The 16,481-nt window shown below is 47.2% G+C and overlaps 1 protein-coding gene across 1 annotated transcript; it reads right to left on the reverse strand.

The window, feature by feature from the left end:
* Nucleotides 1-236: 236 nt before the first annotated feature.
* On the reverse strand, nt 237-16,206 carry LOC120044899 (procollagen galactosyltransferase 2-like). Its single transcript, XM_038989623.1, has 12 exons — nt 15,783-16,206; nt 12,242-12,352; nt 11,501-11,618; nt 10,433-10,567; nt 8,482-8,686; nt 8,130-8,249; nt 7,923-7,999; nt 7,179-7,285; nt 6,863-6,995; nt 6,518-6,645; nt 3,649-3,852; nt 237-1,855 (listed from the first exon to the last, which is right to left on the reverse strand). Exons 1-12 carry the CDS (start codon nt 15,983-15,985, stop codon nt 1,624-1,626), a joined length of 1,773 nt encoding a protein of 590 aa, XP_038845551.1. The 5' UTR covers nt 15,986-16,206; the 3' UTR covers nt 237-1,623.
* Nucleotides 16,207-16,481: the final 275 nt, after the last annotated feature.

Below are 16,481 nucleotides of genomic sequence, written 5' to 3' on the forward strand. Positions count from 1 at the left end.
GTGACTTTCACTTTTACTTGAGTAATTTTCTATTAAGGCATCTTTACTTTTACTCAAGTATGACAATTGGGTACTTTTTCCACAGCTGCTCATTTCAGAGTAACTAACTACACTTCCCTAAAAATGCCTTTTTCATACACTGCCTAAAAACGATCTTTGTCTGCCCTCTTGTGGTGCTTTCATGTCAGTACATGTATCTTAAAAATGTCAGTGCATTTTCATAAATACAATTTCAATAAAAATTGAAAAAGTTGATTTTTAATCATGTATAAAGTTAGTTACATCAGTGTCACATCCATTTTTGAACAGTTTTGGCACTGACAAAGCTTCTGCCAAATGTGCTACTTTTGAAAAACATTTGATCTTCATAGTTGCTTGACATCAAGGTACAGTATAGTCATTTATTTGACAAAGAGGGAATTTCACTACAATTAAGACATTGCACTTGGGTTTAATACTGTGTATTCAAAAAGCACAATATAATGCTAGAAATAAATTAGGAAAACTGTCAATATGAATTGTACAAATAATAGAATTTGTACACAGAAAAAATACATCAACACAAACCAATATAGATGAGCTCAGTCAGAATGTAACTTGATTGTCGTGGCAACTGACACCATGTCAGGAGAATATGGTTGGCAGGCTTCTCTCTGGACTGTTGATCTGGTTTAAGACTAGCATGAGGTCAGGCCTAGAGAGAGACACTGCTCCTAACGTATTACCACTGCTGTAGGATCCTTACCATGTGTAAGTGCTCACAGTTCAACTTGTTTGGAGTTACTTTACTAAAGTAAAGAAAACATTTACTAGGATTGTTATCACAATACACAGAATGAGTAGAATGTGATATAAAAGAGAATGGTTTCCTCCAGTATTTCTGTTTTCTGACACCCAGTGACTAGATGTACAGTGAGGGTCACTCACCCAGGCCCTGGAGTGCTCTCTGCAGTGCACAATAGCACGGTTGGGGTCAATTCCTATTGAAGCCAGTCAATTCAGGTAGTGAGTTGAATTTAAAATTAATTAAAATAAATAAACTTCTACTTTTCAGTTTATTAAGACGTCATTGAAAATATACATATATTTTTTATCCATAATTGAACTGTAATTTCAGTTTACTTCCTGAATTGAATGCCTTCAATTTGAAATTGACCCCAACCCTTGAAGGTGTCTGACAGTATAGGAGTGTCCTTCCATAAACACTGGCATTCCTAACATGCATCATTTGATTTGAACACACACAAACAAACCCACACACACTTTGAAATCAGGTCTTGGAGCACTTGACCAAGTCTATAGAGCCTCCGCCAGCATCACTACTGTCTGTATATCCAGTCACTCCCAGTGATTATGGGCCGACGTACCAAATACAAAATGGCGAATTATACAGTGAGAAATGAAGTGTCACTGATGAATGGCACAGTCAACAGTGGCACCATAACCAGTAACCCTTTTCACACTACCGAGTCAAACCAAACAGTACCTGCCTGGTTATGCATTCACAGTTGTTTTTGGAACCGTGCTGTAAAAGAACAATGTGAAAAGACAATATCCAAGTCAGCTCCGTAAGGGTGGGGTTGGCCGTGCAGTGTGAATCAGGCATTAATACATATGGTTGAACTACAGCTCATCTTTATATGACGTCTGCAGCATGTCGGTTTGGGGAGCCCCCTTCAGCGTTTTGTGGGAGCCCCTCCAGTCTGTTCGCACGTTGTCGTCGTCCCACAGCGTGGAGGTCTCTGTGTCGCTCACCCACTTGGGGTCCCCGGCGTATTGAGCTGGTTGCACCAGTAGGGGGCGTGTGGAGAACGCCTGCAGGTTACGGTTAGGATAGTGGGACTTGTAGTTCTCACTGTTGAACAACAGGACAGGGAGATACATTGGTCACAGGATGATGACAATATTAAGTCTGATGTTAAAACGTCCACCAAGGAGATAAAAACTAGCCTGTCCATAACAAAGATAGAACTGTGTGTACATAGCTTGAGAGTGTATGTAAATATCCAGAACAGGGCCACACTTCATCATACAGTTACATGATACAGTGTTATGGTGGACAACAATACACAGCTAAAATGTAATCCTATGAAAGGTAACAGTTTTAAAATGTACTGGTAATTTCGAAACATTACAAAATAACATTGAGAGATGAAATGACATGAAATATATTTTGTGGAAACAAGGTTATAATAGAAGTCCTGGGAATAAGTTTGTGGGTTGGGCAACTCTTAGAAAGAATGAATCAGTTAGTCAGAAGGCCCAGAATCAACTCCAGGCATATTGAAGCAGAACCACACAGGGAAGAGGACGGGACGGGGGAAGGGGGAGAAGGACTAGGGATGATGGCAGCTGGCCAGGTTTCCACACATGACAGAACACTAAGGCATTCTCAACGGAACACAGAACACTAAGGCATTCTCAACGGAACACAGAACACACAGGCATTCTCAACGGAACACAGAACACTAAGGCATTCTCAACAGAACGCAAAGGCATTCTAACAGGCTTCTGGATGCATGCCTGGTTCCCATTGGCTCAGAGAGGCTCTGGGTTCTATTAGCTTGGTCTGGCAGACACATGTCATGCAGCCAGAGAGAGAGCCAGGGAGTTGACCACATGAAACTGGAACGCTACAACAAGCCAAGTCAGTCAGCAGAGACTAAAACTAACGAAGCAAAGTACAAAACCGTTTGCCTTCTTGACATAACTAAAATGTGAATGCGTTTCAGAATTAGAGGGAACATTTTAATTGTGGCAAGCTATTTTAAAAGCAGGCTTTTAAGAGTTGAGCCAAGAATGTGGTCACAAGAAGGTGAACATCAAAGGGAGGCTATAGATGTGAAACCATAGGCTGGTGATTGTAACAGTGGTTTTCAAATCTATGTCCATTCCAAAGCTACATTTATGCACAACGTTTATCCAAAACTGCAGCTAATTAGGAATTGTTGCTATAGCTTTGGCAGTTCAATGCTGGCAAAGGGTCAGAACAAGCTACACAAGATGAAAAGCAATTTTTAATGGCACAAAGCAGAGTTCCCTGACAGCTTTGTAGCACTAAAATCATATTACGTTCCATTGGCAATGGATGAAGGATGGTCCTAGTAAAACAAATATTTCAGGAACGATCCCAAGGTAGTACTGGACTATCTTGGAGCTGATTCTTGAGGACTTATGACACTACTTTTCAAAGACAATTTGGCTACTTTGTTTCACCAGCTCTCTCCCTTATGGAGTGTTGTCAAACTTACATACCAACTGGGTTTGAACCTGGATCTCCTGCACATTACAAACCTGTCTTAACCCCACTGAGCTAAAGTCTAGGCCAGGGGTATTCAACTCTTACCCTACGAGGTCCGAAGCCTGCTGGTTTTCTGTTCTACTTGATAATTAACCCACATGGTGTCCCAGGTCTAAATCAGTCCCTGATTAGAGGGCAATAATGAACAAATGCAGCGGAACTGGCTTCGAGGTCCAGAGTTGAGTTTGAGGGGTATAGGCAGTAGCGCAGGGCGAGCTAACATAATTCTTCAGGTTTCAGTTCCACCTACTTGGTGTGTCTGGTCTCAGTGATCTGAGAACATCTTGAGAATGGCTAAATAAATACAAGAATAAATAGAATTTCAAAAAAACAGTTGTGGTACTTACTTGGTGTGTTTGTCGTACATGATGGGTAAGAATTCATCGACGGGCAGCATCTTGGAGAGGGGTTCAGCGTTGAGCAGTTTCTGGGCGCCCTGGAGAGAGATGGCGTAGGACAGGGTCCAGTAGGAATAGTCTGCTACCACCAGGTTCCTCACGTTCTCCACCACCTCCTCATCACCTGGCTTCACCTGCTTACGGCCCAGGTAACTGGGGACAGTGGACAGACAGGGTTAGTCAGAGTACTGGACAGGGGAGAGAGAGAGACAGGGTTAGTCAGAGTACTGGACAGGGGAGAGAGAGACAGGGTTAAGTCAGAGTACTGGACAGAGGAGAGAGAGACAGGGTTAGTCAGAGTACTGGACAGAGGAGAGAGAGACAGGGTTAAGTCAGAGTACTGGACAGAGGAGAGAGAGACAGGGTTAGTCAGAGTACTGGACAGAGGAGAGAGAGACAGGGTTAAGTCAGAGTACTGGACAGGGGAGAGAGAGAGACAGGGTTAGTCAGAGTACTGGACAGGGGGGAGAGAGACAGGGTTAAGTCAGAGTACTGGACAGAGGAGAGAGAGACAGGGTTAAGTCAGAGTACTGGACAGAGGAGAGAGAGACAGGGTTAAGTCAGAGTACTGGACAGAGGAGAGAGAGACAGGGTTAGTCAGACTAGTGGACAGGAGAGGGAGGGAGGGAGGGTTAGTTAGTCAGAGTAGTGGACAGGGGAGAGAGGGAGGGAGACAGGGTTAGTTAGTCAGAGTAGTGGACAGGAGAGGGAGGGAGGGAGGGTTAGTTAGTCAGAGTAGTGGACAGGAGAGGGAGGGAGGGAGGGTTAGTTAGTCAGAGTAGTGGACAGGAGAGGGAGGGAGGGAGGGAGGGTTAGTCAGAGTAGTGGACAGGAGAGGGAGGGAGGGAGGGTTAGTTAGTCAGAGTAGTGGACAGGGGAGGGAGGGAGGGAGGGAGACAGGGTTAGTTAGTCAGAGTAGTGGACAGGAGAGGGAGGGAGGGAGACAGGGTTAGTTAGTCAGAGTAGTGGACAGAGGAGGGAGGGAGGGAGGGAGGGTTAGTTAGTCAGAGTAGTGGACAGGAGAGGGAGGGAGGGAGGGAGGGTTAGTTAGTCAGAGTAGTGGACAGGAGAGGGAGGGAGGGAGGGAGGGTTAGTTAGTCAGAGTAGTGGACAGGGGAGAGAGGGAGGGTTAGTTAGTCAGAGTAGTGGACAGGAGAGGGAGGGAGGGAGGGAGGGAGGGAGGGAGGGAGGGAGGGAGGGAGGGAGGGAGGGTTAGTTAGTCAGAGTAGTGGACAGGGGAGAGAGGGAGGGTTAGTTAGTCAGAGTAGTGGACAGGAGAGGGAGGGAGGGAGGGAGGGTTAGTTAGTCAGAGTAGTGGACAGAGGAGGGAGGGAGGGAGGGTTAGTTAGTCAGAGTAGTGGACAGGAGAGGGAGGGAGGGAGGGAGGGTTAGTTAGTCAGAGTAGTGGACAGAGGAGGGAGGGAGGGAGGGTTAGTTAGTCAGAGTAGTGGACAGGGGAGAGAGGGAGGGTTAGTTAGTCAGAGTAGTGGACAGGAGAGGGAGGGAGGGTTAGTTAGTCAGAGTAGTGGACAGGGGAGGGAGGGAGGGAGGGTTAGTTAGTCAGAGTAGTGGACAGGGGAGAGAGGGAGGGTTAGTTAGTCAGAGTAGTGGACAGGAGAGGGAGGGAGGGAGACAGGGTTAGTTAGTCAGAGTAGTGGACAGGAGAGGGAGGGAGGGAGGGAGGGTTAGTTAGTCAGAGTAGTGGACAGGGGAGAGAGGGAGGGTTAGTTAGTCAGAGTAGTGGACAGGAGAGGGAGGGAGGGAGACAGGGTTAGTTAGTCAGAGTAGTGGACAGAGGAGGGAGGGAGGGAGACAGGGTTAGTTAGTCAGAGTAGTGGACAGGAGAGGGAGGGAGGGAGGGAGGGTTAGTTAGTCAGAGTAGTGGACAGGAGAGAGAGGGAGGGTTAGTTAGTCAGAGTAGTGGACAGAGGAGGGAGGGAGGGTTAGTTAGTCAGAGTAGTGGACAGGGGAGGGAGGGAGGGTTAGTTAGTCAGAGTAGTGGACAGGAGAGGGAGGGAGACAGGGTTAGTTAGTCAGAGTAGTGGACAGAGGAGGGAGGGAGGGAGGGTTAGTTAGTCAGAGTAGTGGACAGGAGAGGGAGGGAGGGAGGGAGGGTTAGTTAGTCAGAGTAGTGGACAGGAGAGGGAGGGAGGGTTAGTTAGTCAGAGTAGTGGACAGGAGAGGGAGGGAGGGAGGGAGGGAGGGAGGGAGGGAGGGAGGGTTAGTTAGACAGAGTAGTGGACAGGGGAGGGAGGGAGGGTTAGTTAGTCAGAGTAGTGGACAGGAGAGGGAGGGAGGGAGGGAGGGTTAGTTAGTCAGAGGACAGCACCGTTCTCCACCACCGCCTCGTCACCTGGCTTCACCTGCCTACGGCCCAGGTAACTGGGGATGGAGGATGGAGGGAGACATTCAGCTGGAGGAACACATTGTAGTCCTATTGGTAATTTAGTCAGCAACACGAGAGCACATCAGACTGGCGAAGTGACATAACCCCACCCAGTACGACTTTACATGTTGTAGAATATCTGTGGAATAATGCTGTTGAAATAGGCTCTCTGACCCTACTCTACTCTCTCTCCTACTTCACCTTCTCCTCCTCCCCCCCCCCCCTCTCCTCCCCCCCTCCTCCTCCTCCCCCCCCCCCCCCCCCCCCCCTCCTCCCTCTCCTCCCCCCATCCTCCTCCTCCCTCCCTCCTCACCCAGATTAGTTTATCATACAAAATTACTCCAGGGCAGCTAGGCCCTTTCCTCTCCATGGCAACACGGGTAGGCAGTAGTCATCTGGTCACCAGGGTGATCGTTTGTGACAGTGACTCACATGATGTCCCAGTCCAGTTCCACCATCTCCACCTCCTCCATCAGACGCAGCACGCGCCGCTTGAAGTTGGCCTGGAACCGCACGTCATCCTCAAAGATCAGCGCCTTGTCCATCTGCTGGTCTACCATCTAAGAGGGGGAGTGAGAGAACATCTAGTTTAAATAAGCTCTAATTACAGACCACAGAGGAATTTCTACTTTACTGAACGAGCCAATTAGGCTCCTACTGACATGGCCCTCCAGGACCCATGTCCCAAGATGTGTGTGTCTGTGTGTGTGTGTGTGTGTGTGTGTGTGTGTGTGTGTGTGTGTGTGCGTGTGTGTGTGTGTGTGTGTGTGTCCTCACCTCCTTCCAGATGTAGTAATGACTCAGGAAGCATCCCACCTCTCCTTTTGTCAGGGTACGGCGAGAGAACGGGTCATAGTAACCAGGCAGTATGTCCACTCCTAGGATCTTTATATCACTGCTGTTCAGAGCTCTGCAGGACACACAGACATCATAGTCTCCAGCTTTCGCTTATGCCAACTCTCTCTAAACCTCCCTCAGAGCCATAGCTATGCCAAGCTTTGCATCCTCACCTAGCCTGGATATCCAGACTGAATTCAACTCTGTTTAGTGAAACGTTGCATAATTGAGTCAGGATTCGCAGGCTAATTCTCACCCTCCATCTATGGCGTCCACCACCTTGACATCTATCTCCAGCTCATTGAGAGAATACAGCATCCTGTCTCTACGGTCCTGACGACGACGCAGGTTGATCAGGTACACCTACAGCACGGGACAGCCAGGGTCAGAGGTCAGGGGTCAACTCAGAGACACAGTGATCCATAGATTGTGTATGCATATCAGAGGGGTTGGGTCAAAAGCAGAAGACAAATGTCTATCCTGTATGAACTAATAAAATATATCTTATCTTATATTGAGTGTGAGAGATCATAATACCATTATAAACTGGGTGGTTCGAGCCCTGGATGCTGATTGGCTGACAGCCGTGTTATATCAGACCGTATACCACACCCCGTCGGGCGTCATCTATGTATAGTAATTTTACCCCTACCTACTGTACATGTACAAATTACCCCAACTAATCTGTACCCCCGCACATTGACTTGGTACCGGTACACCCTGTGTATATCCGCATTATTGTTATTTTATTATGTAACTATTTATTACATTTTTTACTAGTTTATTTAGTAAATATTTTATTAACTCTATTTTTTTTAACTGCATTATTGGTAAAGGGCTTGTAAGTAATCACTTCACGGTAAGGTTCTCAGCGCATGTGACAAATAAAATGTGATTTGATTTGATTTAAATAGCCTACAGCAGTGTTCCAAGCCACTGCTACTTATTTCATCTATTCAGGTATGTTATGAGGAGTTTGGGCTCCTGGCCTTTGTCTCACCTCATCGAAGCCCATGAGGTCTCTCTGTTTGGGGAAAAGGCTCACGTATTTGGAGGGGGCCATGGGGGGGCCATCGACTGGGGGAAGAACATAGAGACGTGGTATTGTTACCGTTATTACCTAGTTATTACACATCTATTACTGTTAGACACCGACTCTTAAATAACTTTAGAATTATGTAAAAAACGACCAAATAAGGTTTCTTACTGGTGGCCTCCAGGATGAGATGGCTGAAGCTGATGCTGTCGTCCTCTATGGTGTGGTGAGGCTTGGCTGGGGCGTTCAGGTAACCATACCTCACCTTGTTACACAGGTACATCTGCACCTCTGGAAACACACAGAACAATCAACTCTGTTATTAAACAGTCTACATGGCCTCGACGTGCCAGCAACATGTGAACGTAATCAGCTAGCCTTTTATACAAGGAACACATTGATTGCACCCCTGCAGCAGTTAGGGATGTGGATGTTTGCGATAACACGTTATTAGACTAAGTGTGTGTGCACGTGACTGAATGTGTGTGCATTATAATGTACCTGCTGTACTGTAGACCCCTACCTGAGACGCGGCAGGAGAAGGCGAAGACGATGATGTCATCGAAGGGCCAGGAGTAGTCCTGGTGAGGGGGGTGGAAGGCCAGCTTCTTCATGCCCGTCTTCCTCATGTCCAGCAGGAAGGTAGAGTGGACCATGGGCACCGGGTAGCAGCCCAGCCGGTGGCGCTGTCTGGTGGGGAAATACTCAGCTGTACGCCGGTAGTAACCCTGGGAACAGACACACAAGGTACTGGAAATTAGCATAAGCTAAGGTGCGATGCCGCAACGTATCTGACTGTTTGTACATTATATGTGTCAATGTTTTAATTGCATCTGTCCCCGTGTAAATGAATGATTGAAATGAAAACAATATGGTATTTTACCGCACTTATACAAACCAACTTTCCATTTCACACAATCGTGCCAAAACCCACTGTGCCTACCCATCGTGCCTACCCAAAACCCACTGTGCCTACCCATCGTGCCTACCCAAAACCCACTGTGCCTACCCATCGTGCCTACCCATAACCCACTGTGCCTACCCATCGTGTCTACCCAAAACCCACTGTGCCTACCCATCGTGCCTACCCAAAACCCACTGTGCCTACCCATCGTGCCTACCCAAAACCCACTGTGCCTACCCATCGTGCCTACCCAAAACCCACTGTGCCTACCCATCGTGCCTACCCAAAACCCACTGTGCCTACCCATCGTGCCTACCCAAAACCCACTGTGCCTACCCATCGTGCCTACCCAAAACCCACTGTGCCTACCCATCGTGCCTACCCATAACCCACTGTGCCTACCCATCGTGCCTACCCAAAACCCACTGTGCCTACCCATCGTGCCTACCCAAAACCCACTGTGCCTACCCATCGTGCCTACCCATAACCCACTGTGCCTACCCATCGTGCCTACCCAAAACCCACTGTGCCTACCCATCGTGCCTACCCAAAACCCACTGTGCCTACCCATCGTGCCTACCCATCGTGCCTACCCATCGTGCCTACCCAAAACCCACTGTGCCTACCCATCGTGCCTACCCATCATGCCTACCCATCGTGCCTACCCAAAACCCACTGTGCCTACCCATCATGCCTACCCATCGTGCCTACCCAAAACCCACTGTGCCTACCCATCGTGCCTACCCAAAACCCACTGTGCCTACCCATCGTGCCTACCCATAACCCACTGTGCCTACCCATCGTGCCTACCCATAACCCACTGTGCCTACCCATCGTGCCTACCCATAACCCACTGTGCCTACCCATCGTGCCTACCCATAACCCACTGTGCCTACCCATCGTGCCTACCCATAACCCACTGTGCCTACCCATCGTGCCTACCCATAACCCACTGTGCCTACCCAAAACCTACTGTGCCTACCCATCGTGCCTACCCAAAACCCACTGTGCCTACCCATCGTGCCTACCCATAACCCACTGTGCCTACCCATCGTGCCTACCCAAAACCCACTGTGCCTACCCATTGTGCCTACCCATAACCCACTGTGCCTACCCATCGTGCCTACCCAAAACCCACTGTGCCTACCCATCGTGCCTCCCCAAAACCCACTGTGCCTACCCATAACCCACTGTGCCTACCCATCGTGCCTACCCAAAACCCACTGTGCCTACCCATCGTGCCTACCCAAAACCCACTGTGCCTACCCATCGTGCCTACCCATAACCCACTGTGCCTACCCATCGTGTCTACCCAAAACCCACTGTGCCTACCCATCGTGCCTACCCAAAACCCACTGTGCCTACCCATCGTGCCTACCCATAACCCACTGTGCCTACCCATCGTGCCTACCCAAAACCCACTGTGCCTACCCATCGTGCCTACCCAAAACCCACTGTGCCTACCCATCGTGCCTACCCAAAACCCACTGTGCCTACCCATCGTGCCTACCCATAACCCACTGTGCCTACCCATAACCCACTGTGCTGGCTTGGATCTTTACTGTCTTACTTGGGGAGTGATCCCGCACCAGTAGTTGGAGTAGGCTCCCTGAGAGTCCAGCATGGGGGCCACAACAGACTTGTTCTCTGCTATCAGAAGGTTCAGCGTCTCTGGGTTGGTCAGGATGTTGTCTGTGTCAGCATACTGGAGGAGACAGAGTTGTAATAATATGACTCATTAGATATTTCATGCCATGGCTCTGGACAGAGTGTGTGATTGTTGAGAGTGTTTAGTGGAGATCAAGGGCACAGACAGAGATGGTCGACGGATGACACGGTGTGTTTAGTGGGTAGATATGATGTTACTTGTAGGCCAGAGGACAGAGTAGATATGATGTTACTTGTAGGCCAGAGGACAGAGTAGATATGATGCTACTTGTAGGCCAGAGGACAGAGTAGATATGATGCTACTTGTAACCCAGAGGACAGAGTAGACATGATGCTACTTGTAGGCCAGAGGACAGAGTAGACATGATGCTACTTGTAGGCCAGAGGACAGAGTAGATGTGATGCTACTTGTAGGCCAGAGGACAGAGTAGATATGATGCTACTTGTAGGCCAGAGGACAGAGTAGACATGATGCTACTTGTAGGCCAGAGGACAGAGTAGATGTGATGCTACTTGTAGGCCAGAGGACAGAGTAGATATGATGCTACTTGTAGGCCAGAGGACAGAGTAGATATGATGCTACTTGTAGGCCAGAGGACAGAGTAGACATGATGCTACTTGTAGGCCAGAGGACAGAGTAGACATGATGCTACTTGTAGGCCAGAGGACAGAGTAGATATGATGCTACTTGTAGGCCAGAGGACAGAGTAGACATGATGCTACTTGTAGGCCAGAGGACAGAGTAGATGTGATGCTACTTGTAGGCCAGAGGACAGAGTAGATATGATGCTACTTGTAGGCCAGAGGACAGAGTAGACATGATGCTACTTGTAGGCCAGAGGACAGAGTAGATGTGATGCTACTTGTAGGCCAGAGGACAGAGTAGACATGATGCTACTTGTAGGCCAGAGGACAGAGTAGACATGATGCTACTTGTAGGCCAGAGGACAGAGTAGACATGTGACTGTACCAGTATGTAGTCAGCCCAGCGTGTCTTGGCGAAGTTGAGAGCAGCCTGTTTAAGTTTCATCAGGTATTCATATCTGCCGTTGCTCCAGTATTTAGGCCCCATCTCTCCTGGGTAGGACCTGTAGAGCAATGGAGGGAGTCAGAACGAGACACACACACACACACACCAACCGACACGTACACACACACAGACAAGCACACACACACACACACACACACACCAACCGACACACACCAACCGACACACACCAACCGACACGTACACACACACACCAACCAACACACACCACCTGACACACACCAACCGACACACACACACAGACAAGCACACACACACACCAACAGACACACACCAACAGACACAGACACACACTCAAGCAGAGGCATGCTACAGTATCATTCCTGCATTGCTTTGAGGTACTTAGAGAAAATGAGAGGTGACCTCAGGTCCGGTAGTACTGTGTATCAGCAGGCTCTGTAAACACCAAACATTTATTTAAGGCTCTCTTTTCTATTCACCCTGTGCTTTAAAGTTACATTGTGTCAAAAATAATAGTTGAGGCACAGCTGTAGGCTACTGCTACTACTGTCTGGATGTTCAGGTAAGCTAATAAAGTTTATATAAATGAGCTGATGTTCAGGGGGTTTTCAGAGGTAATCAACTGTGTCAACACACACACACGTACAGGCATGCATACTTCTAGAAGAAAACATCATCATTCTGAACACAACTCAAACTTACGTAGGATGCTCCATGGGCCTCCATTCCACGTAGTGATAAAACTGTTGCATGACTGTCAGCCATTCTCTCAGAACAGCTGTAGTGTTGTCAGCATTGTGATCTGTCGCTGCCCTGCGGACATGGGGACATAGAGACACTGTCTGACATGGGGACATAGACACACTGTCTGACATGGGGATATAGACACACTGTCTGACATGGGGATATAGACACACTGTCTGACATGGGGACATAGACACACTGTCTGACATGGGGACATAGACACACTGTCTGACATGGGGATATAGACACACTGTCTGACATGGGGATATAGACACACTGTCTGACATGGGGACAGAGACACTGTCTGACATGGGGACATAGACACACTGTCTGACATGGGGACATAGAGACACTGTCTGACATGGGGACATAGACACACTGTCTGACATGGGGACATAGACACACTGTCTGACATGGGGACATAGAGACACTGTCAGACATGGGGATATAGACACACTGTCTGACATGGGGACATAGACACACTGTCTGACATGGGGACATAGAGACACTGTCTGACATGGGGACATAGACACACTGTCTGACATGGGGATATAGACACACTGTCTGACATGGGGACATAGACACACTGTCTGACATGGGGACATAGACACACTGTCTGACATGGGGATATAGACACACTGTCTGACATGGGGACAGAGACACTGTCTGACATGGGGACATAGACACACTGTCTGACATGGGGACATAGACACACTGTCTGACATGGGGATATAGACACACTGTCTGACATGGGGACATAGACACACTGTCTGACATGGGGACATAGACACACTGTCTGACATGGGGACATAGAGACACTGTCTGACATGGGGACATAGAGACACTGTCTGACATGGGGACAGAGACACTGTCTGACATGGGGACATAGAGACACTGTCTGACATGGGGACATAGAGACACTGTCTGACATGGGGACAGAGACACTGTCTGACATGGGGACATAGAGACACTGTCTGACATGGGGACATAGAGACACTGTCTGACATGGGGACATAGAGACACTGTCTGACATGGGGACAGAGACACTGTCTGACATGGGGACATAGACACACTGTCTGACATGGGGACATAGACACACTGTCAGACATGGGGACATAGACACACTGTCTGACATGGGGACATAGACACACTGTCAGACATGGGGACATAGAGACACTGTCAGACATGGGGACATAGACACACTGTCAGACATGGGGACATAGACACACTGTCTGACATGGGGACATAGACACACTGTCTGACATGGGGACATAGACACACTGTCTGACATGGGGACATAGACACACTGTCTGACATGGGGACATAGACACACTGTCAGACATGGGGACATAGAGACACTGTCAGACATGGGGACATAGACACACTGTCAGACATGGGGACATAGACACACTGTCTGACATGGGGACATAGACACACTGTCTGACATGGGGACATAGACACACTGTCTGACATGGGGACATAGACACACTGTCTGACATGGGGACATAGACACACTGTCTGACATGGGGACATAGAGACACTGTCTGACATGGGGACATAGACACACTGTCAGACATGGGGACATAGACACACTGTCAGACATGGGGACATAGACACACTGTCTGACATGGGGACATAGAGACACTGTCTGACATGGGGACATAGAGACACTGTCTGACATGGGGACATAGACACACTGTCAGGCACTAGCATATAGTCGGTATAACGTATGAACCACTTGGTCTGCCTTACGTGCAGGCAACCACACCACAACTAGGAAATGAAATAATTTGCAAGACACTGCAAATCAGACCAACCAAATTGGTCCTACATGTTACACATGCAATGGAGAAAATAATACAATAATCAATATGCAGAGGAGATCCCTAATAAGTAAGGACTCCCTATGAAATGCAGAACAGGAAATCACAAGTGGAATCCGTGGAAATAAGCCTATTCTCTGTGTAAAGCATCCAGTAGCCTAACATGCAGACTGTAGCATAAAGCAGGGTGTCCCAACCCACTCCTTGGCCCCAGGACTTTTCACATTTTTTGGTTTTAACCCTAAACTGGCATACCTGATTCAATTAGGCAACTAATCATCAAGCCTTTGACTAATTTAATCAGGTGTGCCCATTGCCAAGGGAGGTAGGGGTTCTGAGGCTGCTGCAGCACCCCCTGAAAATTGGTTTTGTTATAAAATATATATATATATATATATATATATATATATACTGTACCTGCCAAAAGTTTGGACACACCTACTCATTCCAAGGTTTTTCTTCATTTTGGCTATTTTCTACATTGTAGAATAATAGTGAAGACATTGAATGAGTCGGTGTGTCCAAACTTTTGACTGGTACTGTTTATAAAATATAAAAAAGTCACAAAAGTAATGCACTGAGTCTTTACTAGTATTAGCGGACCGATAGAGACATTTGTAGCGGGAAAAATTACTTTTTTCAGCATCTCTGCTTTGGCAAAAAGGTAGATGTATAATTAAGAACAGTATCTTGCAGGATTCAATAGTTGATCTTGTAAGAGTTGTTGTCCTGTACCATTTCTCTGTGACTGTCATTCTAATGGAATCCAGAAAGAACAATCCCCTGTCCTTTTCTCTGTGACTGTCATTCTAATGGAATCCAGAAAGAACAATCCCCTGTCCTTTTCTCTGTGACTGTCATTCTAATGGAATCCAGAAAGAACAATCCCCTGTCCTCAAACATTTAGCTTATCAGCAAAGACACAAAACATCCACACCAAATTAAATATTTTTCTTGATCAAATAACATGGAAAACAACCACTTTTGTGCAGTATTAATTTACCATCCTTACAAACCACTTAATGTAAATGTACATGACTGTATTGTACATAGGCTGGTCATCTAGGTGTGTACCTGTAGACTTTCTATCACCGTGACAAAAAACAATGACCAACACAGTATTGAGTACATTGAGACATCAAGTGGTTTGTGATGATGTGATGATGTGGCTCAGTTGGTAGCGCATGGTACTTGCAATGCTAGGGTTGTGGGTTCAATTCCCACAGGGGACCAGTACAGTATGAACTCAGTACTGAAAATTGCCCTGGATAAGAGCGTCTATGGAAAAAGGAATGAAAATACTAGTTCAGTTTCAACATAGAAATAAATTGAATTTCCAAAGTACTTCAAGAAACTGGAAAACATATATCCAGCAAGGAAAGCCTGGCGTAAAGTACATGTTACTGTGAAAATCATATAATTGCATAATACAATGGCCTAAAAATGTTACTTCATGAACTCTGCATTGGAGAAAAAATAAGAAAGCATAATTAGAGTACCCTATAGAAGCTGAAGGATTTTATTTTGTTGAGAGGTCAATGGTTCTAACGGGATTGGGGAGGAGAGCTTTTCTTAATCTAATCCAAATGCGATTGATCGCCCACGAGTTTGATAAAAATGACATTTTAACAAATAGCGGCCAGGGAAAGAGCGCTGGCAGGACGTCTGCCACCTACCAAACAGAAATGCGTGCTTTGGGATAGTTCAGTCTCTCCAATGCTCCGAGGTAGTACGGCAAGGAATGCGCCGCGTTCCGAGCAATGATCGCAATAACAACCGTTGGCGGCTGCATTTTCGATTCTTCTGGATATTTCTCCTCCGAAAAGTAACATTCTGATCTAGAAACGAAGGCCCCTAAAACTAAAACCCAAAGAAACATGGTGGATGTAGCAGTCCAAGCTACTGCACGTAGCTACAGCTCCCAGTCCGCGTCAGCAATAAGGAAAAAGGGGTTTTCCTCAATTTTAAACCCCCCTCAAGATGAATCTCTTTCCTTGGCAAAATCCGACGAGTGTCGGTGGAAGGTTTTAAATTACAACTTCCGCACCAAAAGCCGTGTGAGAAAATTGTATCACCGGCATGTTACAATGTAACTATTTGCTCATAGTAGGCTACTATTTGCGCACATTTTAACGGGCCTTTAAAGGAATTGATAACCTACTGCTTGCTGGTGTGCATTTAAACATGTAGAAAAAGTAGTTTTGGTTTATGAGCGATTAGTGTCATCCCAGTTACCGACGGCGACATTTTTTTCTGGTCCTATCAAGACCGGTTGTCTTTTTGGTGTGCAGTCAGGACCAACCTTGATTTCAAGTCCAAGGACATTGATTTTTGGTTAGGGACAATCTTCAGTTGGCTCCTCTTTCCTATATTAA

Source organism: Salvelinus namaycush, chromosome 3 (assembly GCF_016432855.1).
Source record: "Salvelinus namaycush isolate Seneca chromosome 3, SaNama_1.0, whole genome shotgun sequence".
NCBI classification, from domain to species: Eukaryota; Metazoa; Chordata; class Actinopteri; order Salmoniformes; family Salmonidae; genus Salvelinus; species Salvelinus namaycush.

What these genes read in the sequence shown, in the direction of transcription:
- LOC120044899 (XM_038989623.1), bottom strand. Translation starts at nt 15,985, where the DNA reads ATGTTTCTTTGGGTTTTAGTTTTAGGGGCCTTCGTTTCTAGATCAGAA. An exon ending in ATTACTACATCTGGAAGGAG is followed by an intron (nt 6,646 to 6,862) that starts GTGAGGACACAC and finishes TCCCCCTCTTAG; the next exon opens with ATGGTAGACCAGCAGATGGA. An exon ending in ATGTACGACAAACACACCAA is followed by an intron (nt 1,856 to 3,648) that starts GTAAGTACCACA and finishes GTTGTTCAACAG; the next exon opens with TGAGAACTACAAGTCCCACT.